The 21296-nt window shown below is 43.6% G+C and overlaps 1 protein-coding gene across 3 annotated transcripts in view; it reads right to left on the reverse strand.

Annotated features, from left to right (window-relative positions):
• Positions 1–21296, reverse strand: part of RNF130 (ring finger protein 130) — a 134927-nt gene that overhangs the window by 66245 nt on the left and 47386 nt on the right. For all 3 annotated transcript variants that reach the window (XM_058668856.1, XM_058668857.1, XM_004599029.3), the window contains exon 3: positions 592–842. In XM_058668856.1, the coding sequence (XP_058524839.1) occupies positions 592–842 (251 nt within the window). The remainder of the gene's footprint in view (positions 1–591; positions 843–21296) is intronic.

Genomic DNA, 21296 nt, shown 5'->3' on the forward strand with positions numbered 1-21296 from the left:
TTCACTGGGAGAAGCAGAAAAAGCCCCACTCCCCCTGATTCGAGAGGTTGTTTTATATGAAAACTGGCTCCAGACTACCGTGCTATGTAAGTTTTACTTCCTGCGGTTCCACAGCAGCCTAGGTGGGGAAGCCAACAGTGGAATCTGGCTCCTGGGTGGGATGTATATCTGCTGCACATCACCAAGGGGAACTTCAGCTGCAGATCCCCACTCCAGGGCAGCAGGCTGCCCTTGGTGCTTCTTTACTCAGTCAGGCAAATCCACAGGGCACCTGTGTGTGCCTGCTACGGAGTTTCCAAGAGGACTTGTGGACAGCCACTTCTGCAGGTCCTTACCACTGCACTTGTGCTTATATGTGACCGAATTAATATGATGATCTGTAATATTAAGCTGTTTATCTGAGTAGCATAACCTAAGAGATCATTGTAAGACTAAAAAGTCCCATTTTAGGCATTTAAAATATTCTAAAAATACCTGTAGGAAAATTATTTAAACACAAGAGATGCTTGTTAGGCTTTAAAAACAACAGTTGCCTGTGAGCTGTATGGTCACAACATCTGTGATATACCTCAAGCCCTACAGAATGCTCACCTGGTTCCTATCGCGTGCATTTGTGTACCTGATCTTCTGAATGAAGTAGAAAATGAGCCACGCTGAAGAAATAATCATCAGAACAATAAAGGATATTGACACGAAGACTAGGGAGCCACGGCTGAAGTTCTTGGGCGGCATCCGAGTTCCAACAGCAATTGTCATTTGAACAGAGATGTTTTTCTCCAGGTAACTCAAAATATCCTTACCCCTCAATTCTGTTATCATGACAGCAATGATATCTCCAGTGCCTGTAATGTAAAATAAATATAAACCCTCAAGGGACATTTACAACGTACAGAAAATTCAAGTATATAAACAGAGCATCACCAGTTTTGCTAATGGAAAGTATTTGTGAATTCAGCCTGAAGTTGGAAAGGTAGCACCACGTGCGGATGCACGGTCGGCTGTGCAGCCGCAAGATGCATACAAAGCAGCTGCAGTGCTGAGACCCATGTTAACACATGTTCCTGCTACATTTAAAAACGCACAGAGTAACAAACCGGCCAACCAGGAGAACAGAGAGCAATATAGCCACACCACAACACAGCAGAACTGTGGCTAACTGCAAAACCTTTCTCAAAACCCTACTTCCTTCAGAAAATGATAAAAGTGCTGTTTTTAAACTATACAAATAGTGCTTCTTGCAGTAATCATTTTCAGAAACGAGGAGCTCAGATGGCCACCACACCTAGTACAAGGAGCAGAACTGCGTCCAGATACAGAACTGCAGACCAGCACTGAAACCTGGGACACAGACTTGTTAATAGGGATGCAACTGGCGGTGTCAATGGGGGTAGTGACATGTGAAGTTAATGCTGATCTTCATCTAGACCTGACAGAGTCAGGATCAGTGTTGGTTTGCCCCAGAACTTCCTGGAAACCAAACCTTTTCTAAGGTCCAAGCTTTAAGATTCTGGATTAGTGTCTGACTGCTGTCGAGAGGGCTGCTCACAGCCACAAATCATGTAAGTTAATGACAAGGACAGTCTTAAAGCTGCCTTCTAGTCAACTGCTGCTTTTCTCTTGCCTGATTTCCACAAGCAGGGAAGCCTTAAAGGCAAGCACCTGCCTCTCCCAGGGACAGTAAGAGATTGCTGTCCCTTCCTTCTGCACAAAGGGGGTGACTTCCCACTGTCTTTGACCGATATGGCTGTCCTTTCGCAAGCTGAAGCTGTCTGTGGTAACAGACAGGTTTCATAATTCTCTTCTTCAGAGCCTCTCAGACAGACTGGAGACTAGAGTAAGTAAGGGGAGGAAGCATTTTACTTCGGTAGAGAAAATTGTAATCACTTATCTGAATTGGAAAAAAAGGGTTGCACATATGAATGTAAGCCAACAAACCAGCAAAACCCCCAAAACTTCACCTTCCATAGGCTCTGTCAACGAGCATTAAGCAAAAACATTTGGTTTTATAAGTTTACTTATCGTGTTTGTTTAACAGGACCATCCTTATGTTACATGCAGTCTAAAGACTACAAACAACTGAAAACAAATTCTGTAATGAAAGTTTTATGAAAAGCATAACCCAATGGGATATGTGACTTTTTATTACTTTATTAAAAATTGTCCCAGCCATTTTATCAGAAAAGCAGCTTAATCAGAATATTGATTAAAAATCCATACACAATTATCCATGTTCCACACCACTATATCATTGGACAGTGTGTATTGTGCACTGACGTCAGCTTGGTTGACTGAATGATTTGCATCATGTGCAGGTGCTGAGTTGATTGAATGATCACTGCTCAAGAACCCCTGAACTTGGCTGACTTGGGCTGCTCCCCTCTTCCAAATGTGGTGGAATGTGACAGTCCACCGGTTGGTGCCAGCTGGTGAATAAAGACTCCTGACCTTCTAAAAAAAAATCCATACACAAAAATTGCTAAATCCAAAACCAGCAATGAAGTTAACATCACATTCCTGAAATAAGAGTTCTGATCGGTACAGATCATAAAATAATGCTAAACCTTCAAAAATTTCTATTTAGAAACTCAGGTTTATGCTTTTTAAGAGGTTGTTCAACAGGCAGTGAGTGATCTGTGGTACAAGGTACGAGGTATGGCTATAAAGTAACTGAGACGGATCCCATGAATGACATATGACAATCAGTCTCATTGCTTTATAATCACACCAGGTACAAATGGTTTTGGAAATCAGCTCCCTCCTGAAGACCCAAGCTGGAAGCAGCAGGAAAAGCTGCAAAAGTAGCCAAAAAACAATCAGGTAACTACACTCAAAGAACATGAGATCAGCCTGAAAACTAATTTTAGCTGGAAAGCTACTGGGAAAAGCAGTCTTTAGTTATTCCAACCGCACATTCAACAGTATTTATTGAGCACATACTATGATCAAGGCTCCATCCACCACCTCTCAGAGTGTGGAAACTACCTGCTCTTGATGACTCAAGAACCTGCACCTACTCTTGGGAGTGCAAAGCAGAATCACCAAGGGATCAGAGAGAGAAGCTGACCACTCTTGGTCACGCTAGCAGAGTGCAAGACTGGGGAGAGCCGCCAGCAGAGACATAAGACACTGGTGACCTCATAAAATGAACAATTACAGCAGATCAGAGTACCAGCAAGGACACTGGGTTCTAGTAACTTTAAACCTGCTACAGAATCTGACGAAGGTGATAGAAGGGAACCACCCCTCCTTAAAGTATGTCTGTTCACAGACCTCAACTGAAGGATGCATCAGACACTTGACTTTTAAAGATTTCTAAAGTCTTGGCCCAGTTTCAGGAGAGATATTAACAGCAAAACTTAACAGCAAAAATGTGAGCTTTACCAAGGTGAGATTGCCTGTGCCAAATGTGACCGCAGCACCCAACCAGCACACGTGAGAATCAGGAAGGGAGGAAACAGAGTCGGCAGGGGAATAAGGGGTGATTCCCTTGCTGAACAGCTACTCCCACTGAAGAGCATGACCTGGGATGGGGACAGACCAGACTAGGTAGGGCTACAACACCTGTGGGCCTCATGCGGCCCAGATCAGGCAAAAACTAGGCTGGGCTGATTATTCCTACTCTGCAATCTACAATTAGAGTGGGTGAGGGTTGTTGGGGCTTAGCCACAGCATCAGCTGGCAGAAGCTGGCACTGGGGGCTAGCAGCCCAGCGTTTTCGTGCCCTCCTGTGGTGGGTGGTACCCCAAGAGGGAGGAGCCCACTATTTCCCTCCCAGGCCACTCCCACTCCCAGATTATGCACTCTGCAGGTGATTCTGTGGTTTAACTTGACAGATTCTGTGGTTTAACTTGACAGAACAAATCTGGGAGTGGGAGTGGCTGCAGCTCCCACTGGTTTATGTAAGGGCCGAGTATGTGCTGGGTAGAACCAGGCTGGACTGCAAATAACCATTGGTTCCAGTGGAAGACAGGGATGGAAACAGAACCAACCCAGCAATTGCAACTACCAGCAGATCGGGGCGATGGACTGTGCGGGGCCCTGTGCTTGCTAGCACATACAAGAATCTGGTCTGGGAACACCCAAAGTTTCCTTGGGGATTGCCCTAATCGAGCTTCCGGACTCAGAACCCTAACCATCAAAAGACAGAGGACAGAACAAGTCAATCACCTCAGCTATATGCTGGCAATGAAAATACTGGGCAAATGGAGACTCTATGATGGACTATGTCAATCAGTGGATTCTCCAACGACCTCATTGTGCTTGGAGTGGTGAGAGTGGCAGCAATTCAGAACTGCTGAACTATCAAAACCACTTGAGCAAGACCCTCGGAGCATGCCCCACATCGGGGACCTGGGGTGGGTGGGAGACTGGGTGGGGTTTCTCCCTTAAAATCCCCTTTTACATCAGATATATTAAGGAAACAATATAGAACTAATTGTTTTGCCCATCTTCCTGTACTGCTTGAACCTTTTTACCCTAATTATGTCAAGATTGTAAAATAAATAAATAAATAAATAAATAAATAAATAAATAAAAAATGTGAGCTTTACGATGAAACTGGGTTAGATGAAGCAGTTGGTGACTGTTGAGAGGTGAGGCAGTTAGATTGCCAATGATTCAGACAGGGAGGACACATTTGTGGCACATCATCACATTGTCCTAAGCCCTGTGCAAACAGCACTAGCGAATCATGGATGTGGCCTCAGAAGTACATGCATTTCAACATGTTTGGTACCATTATGAGAGAAAAACAAGTAAAAACTGACTAGTGATCCCCACTCTTCTTTCTTCAAGCACTCTGATTTCTTAATGCAAATTCTAAGCTTATACTGCTTGGGTTTGGCTGCTTCAATATATTCTTATCTTTCCCCTTTCTGTGTTCATAGATTAGTTCCAATACTATCTGAATACCCATAAGTGTTCCATTTTGAATTGTCAACTGGTAGTGTTTTGTTTCTATTTATGCTGGACCAAGGGACAGTTAATTGGAAATGACATTTCATCCTTAATTACATCAGCAGTATCTCCTAAGAACCATTCTTCAACATCTGTTCATACTCAAGATATATAACATTTAATAATACAGTCCACAGGCAATCATCTCTGATGGGTTCTAATGACTGTCTGGCCTTGTTCAGTACTATTATTAGGGATTCAATCAGGAGTGGTGGGCAATGCTTGTGGGTCACATTTCTGGGTCACTGCTGCACTGTTCATGACACAGAACTTTTTCAACAGTCTAAGTCAGGGGCCTGTGTTGTGGTACAGAAGGTTAACTGATGTGTGAGATACAGGCATCCCATAATGGAGTTCCCACTGAATCCCAGATGTCCCACTTTTGGTCCAACCTCCTGATAAATACGCCTGGGAAGGCAGTGGATGGTGGCCAAGTACTTAGCGTCCCTGCCACCTACGTGGGAGACTCAGCTTCGTTCTAGCCAGCTCTGGCTGTTACGGCAATTTTGGGAGGTAAACTAGTGGATAGAAGATCTCCCTGTCACTCCATTTTTCAAATACATACATATATAAATCTTTTGTTGAAAAAAAGTAGAAAGCATTCAGGCCAGATATTCTGAGAAAAGTTATTCAGGCTTGATTTATCTGCTTGCTTCCTGAATGGGTCCCCTAAGGAAACCTGGTCTGGTGAGAATGCTATGGCAGCCTCCTTCCTTCTCTGTGTATCACATTAAGAGATGTAGGACGAGCTTCACTCTATAGCCAATGACAAACTTTAATAACTGGCTGATAACGGTATCTGCCAGATCTCTCCACTACAGATGAATGTCTTTCTCTTTTTAATCAATAAGAACCAGTTCCCAGTAAGCTCTCGCTTAAAGCTCTTAACATCTATGGATGCTCACCTGAATCTATTACAACAGTATTTTAAAAATTGTGATTGCTTTCTAATGCTCTAATTTTTCTACATTTCGTAAAATTACCCTGTAATTTTTTCTGTATTTTGTAAAATTATTCTGCAATTGGAAGCATTAACAGCATTTTCTATACCCACTTTTTTTTCCTCATTAAAAAAATTAGAACTGCAGGGTAGGTAATTTTTCTGTCAAGAGGAGCCTCCCAATGTGATAGGGGAATGTGGTGACGCTGTTATAATCCTAAGGGCAGCATTGCTTCTGCGGCCGCCACAAGGGACCTCAGAGCTCACAGCCTTGGAGTTCGGGGATCAGGTTTAGCAGCAAATTCTAACAACACATGGAGCCTATTTGAGTTTCCCTGTCTTCTTGCAGGCATCCCAGCAGAAGTGCAGTAAAGCCCTCCAGTTTAACACACCCAGCTAACCTGTGCTTGGGATTCCTACTCCCTCTCTTCACTTCTTCCTTAGTGGCCCAGAAAGCACCTGGTGACCAACACAGTCCTCCAGTTGCACCCAGAAAGTGGGAGGTGATGGAAACTCGTTACCACTGCTTGCCCTATCTTCCTGCCACCCCTTGAGGGAGCAAATCAATGGAGATTTAGCAAGACAGCAAAGCAGCAGAGGCTCCAAGGGGCAAGCAAGGAGGGAGGAGTCAGCTTCGGCTCTTTTGACTAGGAACACATTGAATATTCTAGGAAAGTAGCACTTCTGTACAAAACACACTCAGCTGAGATTTCAAGCCTTCAGATAAACTTTTCTGCTCAGCTCAAATCACCTGCCAGGCCTGGCGCAGTAGCCTAGTGGCTAGGGTTCTCCCCTTGCATGTGCCGGGATCCCATATGGGTGCTGGTTCATGTCCCTGCTGCTCCAATTCCCATCCAGCTCCCTGCTTATGGCCTGGGAAAATAGTCAAGGAGTGCCCAAAGCCTTGGGACACTGCAACCACATGGGAGACCCAGAAGAAGCTCCTGGCTCCTGGTTTTGGATCAGCTCAACTCAGCTCTGACCGTTGCAGTCACCTGGGGAGTGAACCAGTGGACGGAGGATCTTTCTGTCTCTCCTCTCTGTGAAATCTGCCTTTCCAATAAAAATAAATAAATCTTTTTAATAAAAATCACCTGCATTTCAAACTGAGAAGACGATGGATACTTTCTCATAGAGAGAGTTCAGGGGTGGGAGTGTGTTACATTCCTGCATGACACTTTCTCCACACACGGTAGGTTACCATCAATGGCACTGCAGTTGTTCTGTGTAACTCAAGGACTTAAACACACACAAGACAGAACACCCTATACTTCAAATGAGATAAGTTAAATTTGCTTTCATGTTCTAGCAGGATTGCTGCTAAAAGAAGAGCTCTAAGTGCTGCCTGTGCAGGGCAGCCCAAGGCTATCTTCACTCTCACTGGTAAGAGTCTATGGCCTTCTCAGATGTTTATAATACTCTCACTTATTCAAATTCAGTTATCATTTTTCTCCTAATGATCCCTTAGAGAACTCAAGGGAAAAAGAAATGCCACATTCCCTTATGAAATAAATGCAACAATTCTGACAAATACAGATGGCAGTTTACGTCAACTAGAGATTTCCTACTGATTTACCAGTAGTATTCTTAAACATACTTGTCCTGTCACTCTCTTGTCCACAGCTGTAATGTATTCCATTTGTCAACTAAATAGTGCCCCCATCCACTGATTCACTCCCCAAATAGCCATAATGGCTGGAGCTGAGCTGATCCAAAGCCAGGAGCCAGGAATCTCCTCTGGTCCCCCATGTGGGGGCAGGGTCCCAAGGCCGTTCTCTATTGCTCAAGAGAGGTCTGTACAAAGCACCTGAGTCAGGTCAGTCTCATGTTTAAAAAAATCACTAATGGGTCGCTCTAGTGACTACTTCCTTGTTATCAGTTTTCAGATCTTATTTCTATAGTCGGTTATCCTGTTTACATGATTCTTACCTTTGTGCTTTCTTTAGAATTTTGATACAGGGATTTAAAAACGGGTGGGCAAAGAAAGGCTGAGTGTAGGGTTGGGCGGAGCCACCTGGAAGGTGTAAGCTGAGAGAAAATTGCCTGCTCTGGCTTCATATCATGAAGCAGAACTCTACAAAACTCTCAGATGTGATATTTGCTTTTCAGGGTCTACAACCTTACGTTTCTGAAGGAAATGGCTGTAGCAGGCTGGTGTTGAAGGAGTCAGGTTCCTCACTGCGGGAATGGCAGTTCGGAGACAGGTGAGCAGAAGAAGCCAGAGTGACCATACGGCCATGTGTGCAGCTGCAGCTACACAGGAAGTTATTTTTAGCTTAAATTTTTAGCTCAAGTTTTAGCTTGTAATTAGCAAAATTTTGGCTAATTACAGAAATACTTATAGATATGTAGAAGTCCCAGGCTTCAAAACATTCACAGAAAAGGTGTATCATGAAAAGACAGAATTTGAATTTTTTTTTTGCATGAAAATAAACTCACACTGACTTGTTACGTATGAATGGGGTCTAGTTTAAGACATAAGAAGGCTAATGCACTGTTAGCAGAGCAACACGAACAGTGTCAAATGTGAATTAAGAGCAAACATGCAACTGATGATGCAGCTGAGTGAAGGGCGGTGATATGAAGATTTTTCGTGAGACATTCACGGTGACACCATTAACGAGTTGACAGGTGACAAAAAAACAAGTTCTGACTTGCTTTAGAAAGGATGAGAGAATGCTGAAAATGAAACTCACAGGAGACCACCTGTATCCATTCATGAAAGATATCCATTCCTGAGAGAAAAACTGTAACTTACCTGTCTCATAGCTAAAGGAGACTGATAACAAAAGAAACAATAGTCACCATTATCCAGATCAATTATTCCAGCTGATCAAGATAGAACTGAAAAATTAAACGGACCAGACCTTCTATTCAGATCAGTACTTTCAATGGGAATTCTATTAACACTGGGATCAAGATCTGGAAGCACTTCCTCAAAGAACAGAAAGGGAAGGTAAGAGGTAGCTTTAGCAGTAGCACAGCAGGAGCTCCCAAAATGCACAAGTGGTCCAGTCACAGCAGCAGTCAAGAGCAAAGGTCACAACAACTGGGTTTTCTGAATGCTCATCCCATTTTCTGCCCCCAAGGACCAAAGAATGATAACATCTGCTTATTTGGAGAGTGTTCTGAAAAAGGCAAACACCACCCAGGAAAACACCTAGCATAAAAACACCCAGGAGAGCCCCAGCCCAGAGACCAGCACAACATTGCTGCTTATTCCTTTCCTTACACAAAGCCAGCTTGGCCAGAATTTTGACCGGAAATTGTTAAATATCTACCTTACAGCCCTCGTTTGGCTTTCTGGACTCCTTTTTGTTTCTTACTTTTCAATATTTAAAAAAAAGATTTATTTTTGTTGGAAAGTCAGATCTACAAAGAGAAGGAGAGATAGACAGATCTTCCATCTGCTGGTTCATTCCGCTAATGGCCACAGCTGGTGCTAAGTTGATCGGAAGCCAGGAGCAAGAAGCTTCAGAGGGGGTCTCTCATGTGGGTGTAAAGTCCGCAGCCTTTGGGTCATCCTCTACTGCTTTCCCAGGCCATAAGTAGGGAGTTGGATTGGAAGTGGAGCAGCAGGGACACATTCCAGATGGAGCCCACATTGGATCCTGGTGCTTAGAAGGTGAGAACTTGGCCACTGAGTCATTGTGCCAAATCCTTCAATAATCTTTAAAGGGCACAAACTTTTCTTCAGCTAATAATGTGAAGACTGCACTGAAACAGCTGTATTTCAAGTGCAGCTCTTTGAGGATTAGACAAAAAGGCAGGTACCACAACTTACAAGCACAAGCATTTTGAACTTGATGGTGCTTTTCTTGAGACATAAAGGTTTTTATTTTTTCTGCAATCCTTTTGAGATCTTCTTCTACAAACACACACACACACCAAATGGCACAGAAGTTCAACACACAAACACGTCAGCTCACACAAGTTAACACACACCAGTACACATGAGGTAAGTTCATACACATGTCAGCACACACACATACAAGCTGACAACTTCCCAGAACAATCAAGACCATTCAAGTAACACCCTCAGAACTATCTCACAATATCAATCAAATATCTCTATCTCCATTCCTGGGTTCAACATAGAATGACAGCCAGTAGTAATCACTTTCTCCTTCCTCCCTGGCCCGCACCCCACAGTGGACACAGCAGAGAAAGCTGAAACATTTATTTCTGCCCCTCATCCTTACCTGAAACCCCACATGGTTCTGCAACGCCCTCACCTTTTCAATAACTATGCTCTCTGTTCTTGCACAAGGGTAAGCAACTGAAGTGGCTCAGTACTGCAACATATGCTCTGGGGTCCCCCTACATGTCCATGTGATTTTCCCCGAGGGTGGGGCTCGAGTGCAGCAATCTAGCTGAGGAGCCCCCTCCCCAGGAAACTTCACTTGGGGGGTTACTCAGATCTTGTTACGTGTGTCAGTTGGTGTGGAGTCAGGCTCAGTCTGCCCTCTGCACCATCCAATGACTGATCAGTCTTACCCCTAGCACTGGCTCTCAGGTAAGGACTGGTGGATACTGGCCTAGCCCAGTCCCACCCACCCCCAGGCCCAGCTCTTGTGAGCACCGCACCAGTGGGTGCTATAGCTTTGTCAGGGTGACCCTATAAACCCCTTTATACCTACCCCAAGTCATGACTCTCATGCACACCAGTGGGTACTGTGGCCTAGCAGAGGTGTTGCCAAAGCTCCCCTACGAGGCCTGTCCTGCTTTTTTGTTCATGCCCCCAGTCCTGGCCATCACCACTGGTTCTGCAGCTTTGCGTCTCCTCCTCCCCCCACCAGTCCCACCTCTCCTTGGTAGGTTCAGCAGACTTTTTAAGCTGCTGATTTTTCACGGCCTGCCGTTATGTTATAAATGTTCAAACGGCTATTACCACTCAATCTCTTGATGAATATTCAGAATAACAGGTTTAAACTAAGTGGACTATGCTACTGATATGTAATGGCATTCTGCAACATGTTTGGGATTTATTTTTACTAGTTTTTATAAATTATGTTTTCTTGTATTTACAGAGTGAATTCCACATATTTCGCAAAGTATGGCATTTTACTATTCTGTATTTATTTGAGGGAATAAACACAGAGCTGAAAAGATTTTAAAGAAACAGGAATGAAAAAAGGTGAAAAGCCACTGAACTAAGTCTGCTCGGCCTGCCAAAGGAACTGTAAGGAACAGGTGACATTAACAAGTGAAAAACTGGGCCCGGTGGCGTGGCCCAGCGGCTAAAGTCCTCGCCTTGAAAGCCCCGGGATCCCATATGGGCACCGGTTCTGGTCCCGGCAGCTCCACTTCCCATCCAGCTCCCTGCTTGTGGCCTGGGAAAGCAGTCGAGGATGGCTCAATGCATTGGGACCCTGCACCCGCGTGGGAAACCTGGAAGAGGTTACAGGTTCCCGGCATCGGATCGGCGCGCACCGGCCCATTGCGGCTCACTTGGGGAGTGAATCATCGCACGGAAGATCTTCCTCTCTGTCTCTCCTCCTCTGTGTATATCTGGCTGTAATAAAATCAATAAATCTTTAAAAAAAAAAAACAAGTGAAGAAAAACTAAAAACAAACACCACCATTGGCTTTTATGTTAAATCATCTCATTTCCTTTAACTATAGATGGTATACCCACCTATTCTTTTTTTTTTCTTTATTTTTATTTTTGATGATGTTTATAGTTGATCAGGGTGGGAAAGATCGAGGGTTAGGGGAAAGTGGGTGAGAGCATTTTCCTTTTCTTCCTCCTGTATCTGGGGAAAGAGGGGATTTAAGGAGAAGCTGCACCTAGCCTCCCAACCGCCTCAGTACCTGGAGATGGGGAACAGCCACCTGTTATCATCCCAGGGACCCTGATGTGGAACATGCTCCAAGGGGATAAATCTTCTCATTTTCTTTAACTATAGAAGGCATGTCCACCTATTCTTAAAGGCAAATATATGCAACTATGAAAATGTTTTCAGCTAGTCAGTGGTATAATACAACTTAACTGGGAAACAGTAATAGATGATGGTATAAAGGTTTAAAACATAGGAAGTGACCAGTGTTGTGGTAAGTAGATAAAATGCCACCCATGACTCTGGCATTCTTACAACTCCAGCATCTCATATGTATGGCAATTCAAGACCTGGTTGCTTTGCTTCCAATCCAGCTCCCTGCTAATGAGCTTAGCAAAGCAGCACCAGAAGACTCAAGTACATGGGTCCCTGAAACCCATGTGGGAGTCCCAGAAGTAGCTGTGGGCTCCTGGCTTCAACTTGGCTGTTGTAGCTATTTGGAGAATCAACCAGTGAATGCCAAGATCTCTCTCTTGCCCTCCTTCTCTCTGTAATTCTGCCTGTCCAAAACAAACAAACAAAAGCAGTACCTTAATTTTCAGACAAATGTGTATTAAAATGTGCTTAAACTATCCAAGATCCATAACTTCCTCTTTTTATTACCACATATCCGCTAACTCACTCTGCTTGCTAACTAGACATAACAAGTGAAACCACAGATTGAGAGGCCTTTCCTGTCAGTGATGCTACAAACATTGCAGGGGGAAATGTCCTTCAGTCTGCAAGTGAAAGATGCTCCTATACTTCAAGACAGGCTCCTGAACACGGCTGTGAGAGCAAGAAAACAATGTACTTAACAAAAAAATAGACCTTTTAATAGAAAGCAATGTAAATATTTTAATGAAATCAAAGCAACAGACACTGATTTTGTACAAGGTATTTCACTGACTAGTGCAGAGAACAGGAAAGCACAACACAGATCTTAACTGAAACCTGTAGTCCCTATCCTGCTTACAGTCAGGTATGCAAATAATAACAACAGAAAAGGCCAAGAACAACACTGTCAGCGAAGTACCAATGGGGGTTCTGAGGACTGCAAAGCAGTGATTCAGATTTCTTTATTTTTGACTTTCACCAGTTCTATATGTTTACATTAAAATGCATGGCAAAGAGGTGCCAATCAGTATTTCTTGACTAAAATGAAAGACAGGCAGAACTGCATCATGAACTGGAGAAAGGGCTAAATGTGTATCTCTGGGCATAGCCTTTTAGATTACAAGGTTTGGAGGATGGGGGACCCTGGATTCAGTAGCTTCACAAAGCACCATCAGTGACTGTGACAAGGATCCCTGAGACTCTCAAAGACCTCATTCTGGAGAGGGACAGGTGTGTGTGTCTGTGTTAGCAGAGATGAAGTGACACATTTCTGGGCTGGGGCAGGCAACAGATAGATTTTCCCCAGAGCACAGACGCTGAGACACACACAGATCAGAAGAGGATACTAATGCCAACTTGAAAGGATGGCACGCAGGGAAGGCTTTGCTGACCCTGTACTTAACTTCACTCCCAGATGTTAACTAACTGATCCTGAACCTCTAAAGACACCATCAGCCACGTTGCCTCACGCAGGACCTTCCTGCTTCCATGTATCCTCAGGGGGCTCCACCGACGGGACCTGAATTTTAGGGACTTGTTGCCAACACACCCTTAGCTAGCGTTTTCAGCTGGGTTTCGGAATCCCCACTTAAATGGCAGCAAAGAACCCGGAACTGCCTCCAGCTGCTGCTCTGTGACATGGGCAGCACTCCAGGCCTTGGTACCAAGCTGGGACAGAGCAGAAGCTTGCCGGTGAGCAGCATCATGATTGCTGACCCACAGAGCCACACTTCCCTTCTTTACAAATCTTCACTGTTACTAAGCAATAGGCCTTGCCACAAGCATACTCTGCCTTGGAAACGGGGTTTCAAGTGCGCTCTTCTGCATTGTTTTTTCCGTACTTAACATCACATTTGCTTTGCTTTTTCCTACCTTAGAGCTAACCCTTGACAATCTTTTCACCTAGAATACTCTTCCCCACAAAATTCATTTTCTTTGCTTATTTTCATTTTATGTGAAGGCTAGATAATCGACTGAATGGTTAGATTCCCATCTACAACGGCTGAAGCTGGACAAGACAGAAGCCAGGAGCTGGAAGCACACCCCTATCTCCCACATGGATACAGGGATTCAAGACAGCACATGGTCCCTCCAAGGGCGTGGGCATTAGCAGGAAGCTGGATGGGAAGTGGAGGAGCTGAGTCTCAACCAGGCACTCTGAGGCAGACATGGGCATCCCAGGCAGTGCCTTAACCACTGCACAAGTGCCCACTTAGGATATTTCTCTCAATTCCTGAACTCCTACTCAGGAGTAACTTCCTCAAGGATCCCTCCCCCTATGACCCCTTGGGATTGCGTATTCCTTGGAAGATTTTATTTTTAAGGTTTATAGCTTAATTTTTATTTGAAAGAGTTACAGAGAGGAGGAGAGACATTTGAGAGGTCTTTATTGATGTTCATTGCCACAATGGGTAAGACAGTACCTCTAAAGTTACACATTTGCAATCGCAAGGATCAGACATGCCTGGAGAGCCTACAGAAGCAAGTCTTTGGACTAGTGTCTTTGCTGTAAAGCAGGGAATATCCAGCTGTCTTATCTAGTGGTGACTGTGAAACGTGTCGAGATAATGAACTTGCTGTTGTATACGGTTGTTATTCTGGTGCCTGGGATGAGCAGTAACTCGTAATTTTACATATAAAATCATAAACTCTATTTATTCCTTTGATTCTAAGACTTCGTTTGGTATTTAATTTTTTTCTTTTTTTAAGATTTATTTATTTTTATTGAAAGTCACATAATCAGAGAGGAGGAGAGATAGAGCGGAAGATCTTCCATCTAATGATTCACTCCCCAAGTGGCCGCTACGGCTGGAGCTGAGCCAATCCAAAGCCAGGAGCTAGGAACCTCCTCTGGGCCTTCCGCACCGGTGCAGGGCCTCAAGGCTTAGGGTCGTCATCGACTGCTTTCCCAGGCAACAAGCAGGGAGCTGGATGGAAAGTGGGGCCGCCAGGATTAGAATCAGCACCCATATGGGATATCGGCATGTGTAAGGTGAGGATTTTAGCTGCTAGGCTACTGCGCTGGGCCTAGATTTTTTCATTTTTAAGTTTACCCTTCTTCGTTCTTCGGCCAGTTCTTCCCCACATGATACACTTGTTTTAAATCAGTTCATGAACAAACAAACTGCTCTTTCCCAGTTCTCTGGGGAGACTGTGGGACCTACAGAAGTAAGTGTGAGTATCCTCAAGGAACACAAACACACATGAAATACTCAGGAAACTGCTGAGTCTACCCTGTGCCTGCCCACTTGGTAGGACGAGGGAATACTGAGTCCTCCCTGTGTCTTCCTGCTTGGGAAGACCACTATGGTGTCACTTGGCAAGGGTTCCTGACTACTGTCACTTCTGGAAGGACTTGCCAGATCATGTCAGCAAGCGTGCATTCTGTTGGACCCTAAGTATCTACAGTTATTTAAGATTTTACCAGAGAAGACACTTCTCAAGGGAACCACATGAGTAAAAATCCTGACCAGGGGCCCAGCGCAGTAGCCTATTGGCTGAAGTTACTTGCTTTGCACACGCTGGGATCCCATATCAGTGCAGGTTCGTGTCCTGGCACCCCCGCTTTCCATTCAGCTCCCTAATTGTGGCCTTGGAAAGCAGTTGAGGACGGCCCAAAGCCTTGGGACATTGCACCCACGTGGGAGAACCGGAAGAAGCTCCTGGCTCCTGGCTTCATACTGGCTGAGCTCTAGCCACTGAGGCCATTTGGGGAGTGAATCATCAGACAGAATATCTTCCTCTGTCTCTCCTCCTTGCTGTATATCTGACTTTGCAGTGGAAATAAATAAATCTTTATTTTTTAAAATCCTGACCTGAGTAGAAGATATGAGGATAAAAATTATGCTAAGTCAGTAGATAAGCAAAACAAGGATTCGGATTCTATATGCTAATTAATCAAATGAATTATTGGGCTTCTGTTAGCTCTCCAAACATAAAAAAAAAAATGCACACCTCTTTTCATGGAATTACAATCCAAAGCAGAGAAAATAAGTACTGGATAAGAAATGAGGGCTAGTGTAGTGGCTTACCCTCTGCCTGTGGAGCATGGGCATCCTACATGGGCACCATTTCATGTTCTGGCTGCTCTACTTCCCATTCAGCTCCTTGCTTGCACCTTCAGTCCCTGCACCCACGTGTGAGGCAGGGAAGGAGCTCTCGGCCCCCAGTTTCAGACCGGCCCAGCTCCAGCCATTGCAGTCACCTGGAGAGTGCATCAGCAGATGGAAGAGCTCACTGTCTCTCCCTCTCTGTGACTTTACAAGTAAAATAAATACATCTTAAAAAATTAAAAAAAAAAAAAAAGAAAGAAAATGGGAGATGAAGAGCTTCAGAGAAATAAAAAGGCAAAAGCCAGAGTCAAGACACAAGCAGAAGTGTAGCATGGCAGGTTAAAGCACCACCTACATCCCATAGGAGTGCTGCTTCTAATACTAGCTGCTCCACTTACCATCCAGCTCCCTGCTGATGTGCCTGGGAAGAGACTGAAGATGGCCTAAGTACTTGGGCCCCTTTACCTATCAGAGATAACCAGTATGAACTGGCTCTTGCCTGGCCCAGCCAGTTAGAAAGTAATTGGGAGAAGGGAGATGATTTCTTCCCCTATCTTTCTGCCTCTCCTCCTTTCTCTGTAACTGTTTTTCAACTAAATAAAATCTTAAAAATAAAGACATGGGCAGGAATTCTTTCCCCATGAAGACAAGCTTGTCTGTAGGTCATTTACAATCCTCAATGGCATTTGTTATTTGCCTCTAACTTTAAAAGTAAACTCACAATGCAGAACTCTGTCCAATGGGTACGCCTACTACCATTGCTTCTATTATTTATGTTTTTAATTTAAATAATTGTGAAATGTTTTGGACTCCATGAAATGTACCAATCTGAAGCAGCTTGGTAGGTTTACAACTCATTTTTAGAGTGAATCTTTATTTATTTTTTTTTTAAAGATTCATTTATTTTTATTGGAAAGTCAGATATACAGAGAGCAGAGATAGAGAGCAAGGTCTTCCGTCCAAATGTTCACTCCCCAAGTGGCCGCAACAGCTGGAGCCGAGCCAATCTGAAGCCAAGAGCCTCTTCCGGGTCTCCCACGCGGGTGCAGGGTCCCAAAGCTTTGGGCCATCCTTGACTGCTTTCCCAGGCAGGGAGTTGGATGGGAAGAGGGGCCACCGGGATTAGAACCAGCGCCCATATGGGATCCCAGCACGTTCAAGGCGAGGACTTAAACCACTACACTATCGTGCCGGGCCCGTGAATCCTTGTTTCCACACCCACAGTCACTTAGCATCATATGCAACTGTCTTCATATTTTTCTGGTCTACTTTTTATGTCATTGTGTCTTTGTATAGTCTTATTTTCTACCTGAACACCTATAATACGAGTGAAAGTAACCCTATGCACAGAGGACATATCCAACAGCTCTGATTTTTGTGGGCTTTCCCCTGAGGCTGGCATTGCAGCCCTCTCTGCCTGGCTGCTTTTGTCACATGCCTCCACCATTGCTGCTGCTTTATATCCTGTCCTTTACTTTCACAGACCAGCCTTAGGAACCACCAAGCCTTTGCTCTAATCTGTTGGAGTTAAGGGGGGCACCACAGAGCACATTATGCAGCTTGATATGTGCAAAGTACCTGCAAATACCACAGTGTTCCACTGTCATGGCTTCAAGCCTGGCAATTTTTCAGAGCATCAGTATCTCGGATCACATGCCTTTGACTTCCAGGGTTGATTTCTCAAACAGCTGCTTCTGTCAGTTTTGTGCAAACTGTATGCTTGCCATTTTGGAAGAGGGTTTGCTAACCTCCTCATGCAGTCATAATAAATAATAAAGGCACCCTCATATATTTGAAGCTCCTCATTTATTTCATATCTATATACATGTTCTGTAATTATTACTGTGTTGTAGTTAAAGTCTTAAAATAATACCTGACTATACACACTCTTCAATTTATGGCTTTGTTCACTCCCCAAATTGCCAAAATGCTCAGAGCTGGGCCTGACCAAAGCTGAGAGCCAGAATCTTCATTCAGGTTTTGCATGTGGGTGCAGGGACCAAGCAAAAGAAAAAAAAAAAAAAGGTCAAATTCTGCTGCATTTCTAGGCAAAATAGCAGGTGGCATAATCAGCAGCCAAGCAACCAGGTCTCAAACAGGCACCCATATGGGGTACTGGCATAACAGGTGATTACTTCAACTACCATGCCACAGGGGCTAGCGCAGTGGCATAGCAAGCTGACCCTCCCCTGCTGTGCTGGCATCACACATGGGCACTGTTTTGTGTCCTGAATGGTCCACTTCTGATCCAGCTTCCCGTCTGTAGCCTGGGAAAGCGGTGGAGGATGGTTTAAGAGCTTGGGACCCTGTACTCAAGTAGGAGATCCAGGGAAAGCACCTGGCTTCTGGTTTCTGATTGGCTCAGCTCTGGCTGTTTCAGGCATTTGGAGACTAAACCATGAATGGAAGATCTCTCTCTCTCTCTTCTCTGTGTAGCTCTGCCTTTCAAATAAAACGAAATAAATCCTAAAAATCCTAAAAAAAAAAAAAAAAAAAAGGTTGCTATCCCTCAAAGCTGATCCCCACAGTGTACACCCCCTGTATACACTGCACCTGTGCCAGAGTAAGAAGGGTTTGAGAGGGGTAGAAAGGGCTTCAAATGCCTGTCTATGAGAACTCTCAGCACAGCTCCCTTGCAGGGGCAGGCAGCAAGTGGCAGCCGTTCTCACAGGAAGAGTAAGCAGTGACTGTCCTCCAACTCCTGGTCTCCCACAGAATCTAGAGTTAGAGTCACAAGTTTCCTGAGAAAAAGTATCTTGTATGACTCCTCGGAGTGGGCAACTTGGGACTATGTCAGAAATTAGTGTCAAATCTGGGACTGGAAAGTAGGTTTTCTACCTTCTCAGTGTCCTCATTTCTCAAAACAAGATGTCTGGATGGACAACATTAGTACTGTCTGGACACTTACCGAAACTATAAAAAGTCAGGCCACAGTGCTGATCTCTCTAACCAAACCTGCATTTTAACCAATTCCCAGGTAAACTGTATGTACGTTAAAGTTTGAAAAGTTCTCTAGAAAATGCATGGGGGGAGGGGAGGAATTCCCAATCAGTGTGTGAAGTCTTTGTACTAAACAAGTACCAAATTTCTCCGCAAACAACTGTACCTATTTACAGTACTACATCACTCTCTACTCCATTTATCTAAATACAATACATTTACAATCTATGCTCTTCTGTGCATACAATTCTGCTCACTTTCCCAAAATTTTATTACCAAAACACATTTTCAGACTCTACCCTGCATTTCCTTGTTTGTTCTGGTACATACTAACCCAGGACAAGAAAGACATGGACGTGTAAGCTTGAGAAGTACCAGGTCCGTCTGCAAATTTTTTACGGTAAGATCTCTGGGAGTTATCAGTCTGTTAATGAGTATCGGAAGCCTCCAGTAGTGGAACACATTTCCACTCATTCCCCATACCTATTTTACAACTCACTTTTATCCCTCTTGTGAGTCATCCATAAATCTATCTGAATAAACACAGATGGAAAATTCTGCATTCATTGGTATGAGAGACTTCCCTCCTCTTCCAAACATAAACACTAAAGAAATTTTTAAGCTTTCAATCTCTGCTCCTATAATCCCAAGATCCTTGCATAAAATCATCCCATTCTTTAATGAAAAGACTCTGATTATACTACTTCTCTGTGGTCTTGTGTGTAAAATAAAATCATTGGGAAAGAGACACATATTGCTTACATGAATTGATGTGGTCATATTTATGCTTTTAGGAAACTATCATGGGTCTAAAATGTCAAAAAAAAAACCACACCCAAATTTAAAAAACAGATTCACATATTTTTACTGGAAAGACAGGTCTACAGAAAGATGGAGGAACAAAAAGGCTTTCCATGTGCTGGTTTACCTCCCTAGTGGCTTCCATGGCTGGAGCTAAGATGATCAAAAGCCAGGAGCCAGGAGCTTCTTTTGGGTCTCCCACACAGGAGCAGGGTCCCAAGACTTTGGGCCATCCTCGACTGCTTTCCCAGGGAGCTGGAACGAAGTGGAGCAACTGTGATGCAAACCTGTGCTCATAAGAGATCTCAGAACTTGAAGAGGGAAGACTAACCAATTAAGCCATTGAGCTTGGCCCAATCACTTTCTTACACTTGTGCTTTTCTTTAGTTTCAGTTTTTCTAAAATGAGCACATTTCTTCTGCAATTAGAAAAATTGTATTTTAGTGTTTTTTCTTTTTTATTGCATTTTTTACATCTTATTATTATTGCTATCATTTTACGATACAGCTCCATATTCCCTTATCCCCTCCCCAATTCCATCCCCCCCCACCAAGTTCCTCTATGTCATTACTAACATATAGTTCTTCATACTCAGTCATATGTCCATCATTGCGGGCATTGACAATGTCAGAGAGTCCAGAAGCCTATTGTCAAGATATACTGAACAGTTTCATTGTAAGTCCATCTTTGTCTGGAAATAGAGATGCATACCACACTGCATCCTCACATCTGGATGTTAGTCTCCATTTGACAGCTACTGTACATCCCCTTAAATGAAAAGTCATGATACAAAATCAACAATAAAAAGAAAAATAGAAATTTACAATGCCATGAAGTTAAATGACATGTTACTAGATATGACAGTCTCCATTACACAGCTACTATACATCCCCTTAAATGAAAAACCACAAAACAAAATCAACATCAGGGAGTAAAAAAAAAATTAACAACACCATGAAGTTAAATAACATGCTATTAAATGACTAATGTGTAGCTGAAGAAATGAAAATCAAGAACCTTCTTGAAGAAAATGCCACTGCGTCATCTACAAGTCGCTGAATGATTTAATCAGAAGAAAGTGTTTTGAACAGATGAAACCAACAGAAAGCAACAAAACCCATGTGATATAGTTTCTGCTGATCTTTGTTGAAGTGTGTCTCCTCCAGACAATAAACAGATGGGTTTTGTTTTTTTATCTGGTCTACCAATCTATGACGTCTGATTGAGCTTAAGCCATTTACATTCAGAGTTTAATATACATGGGTGGTACTTTGGTCCTGTCATTTTAGGAATGGGTTGTTCATTGGTTTAGTCTTCTGTTGCCTTTTTACTGGGATGTTCTTCACATTTGCCTTTGGTTTTGGTAGGTGCTATTCCTCTTCTCTGTCAAGAGAACACCTTGAAGTATCATTTGTGGGGTAGGTTTGGAAGAGGCAAATTCTTTTAGCTTTTCTTTACTGTGGAAGAATTTGATTTCATTTTCAAAGACAAAAGAAAGCTTTGCTGGATATGTTATTCTAGGCCGACAATTTTTTCCTTTTGGAACCTGGAATATGTCACTCCATTCTCTTCTTGCCTGTAGTTTCCTGTGAGAGGTCTCCTGTGAGTTTAATTGGCATTCCTTTATATGTCAATTGATTTTTTTCACGTGCACATTTCAGGATCTTTTCC

Source organism: Ochotona princeps, chromosome 9 (genome assembly GCF_030435755.1).
Source record: "Ochotona princeps isolate mOchPri1 chromosome 9, mOchPri1.hap1, whole genome shotgun sequence".
Lineage (NCBI taxonomy): Eukaryota > Metazoa > Chordata > Mammalia > Lagomorpha > Ochotonidae > Ochotona > Ochotona princeps.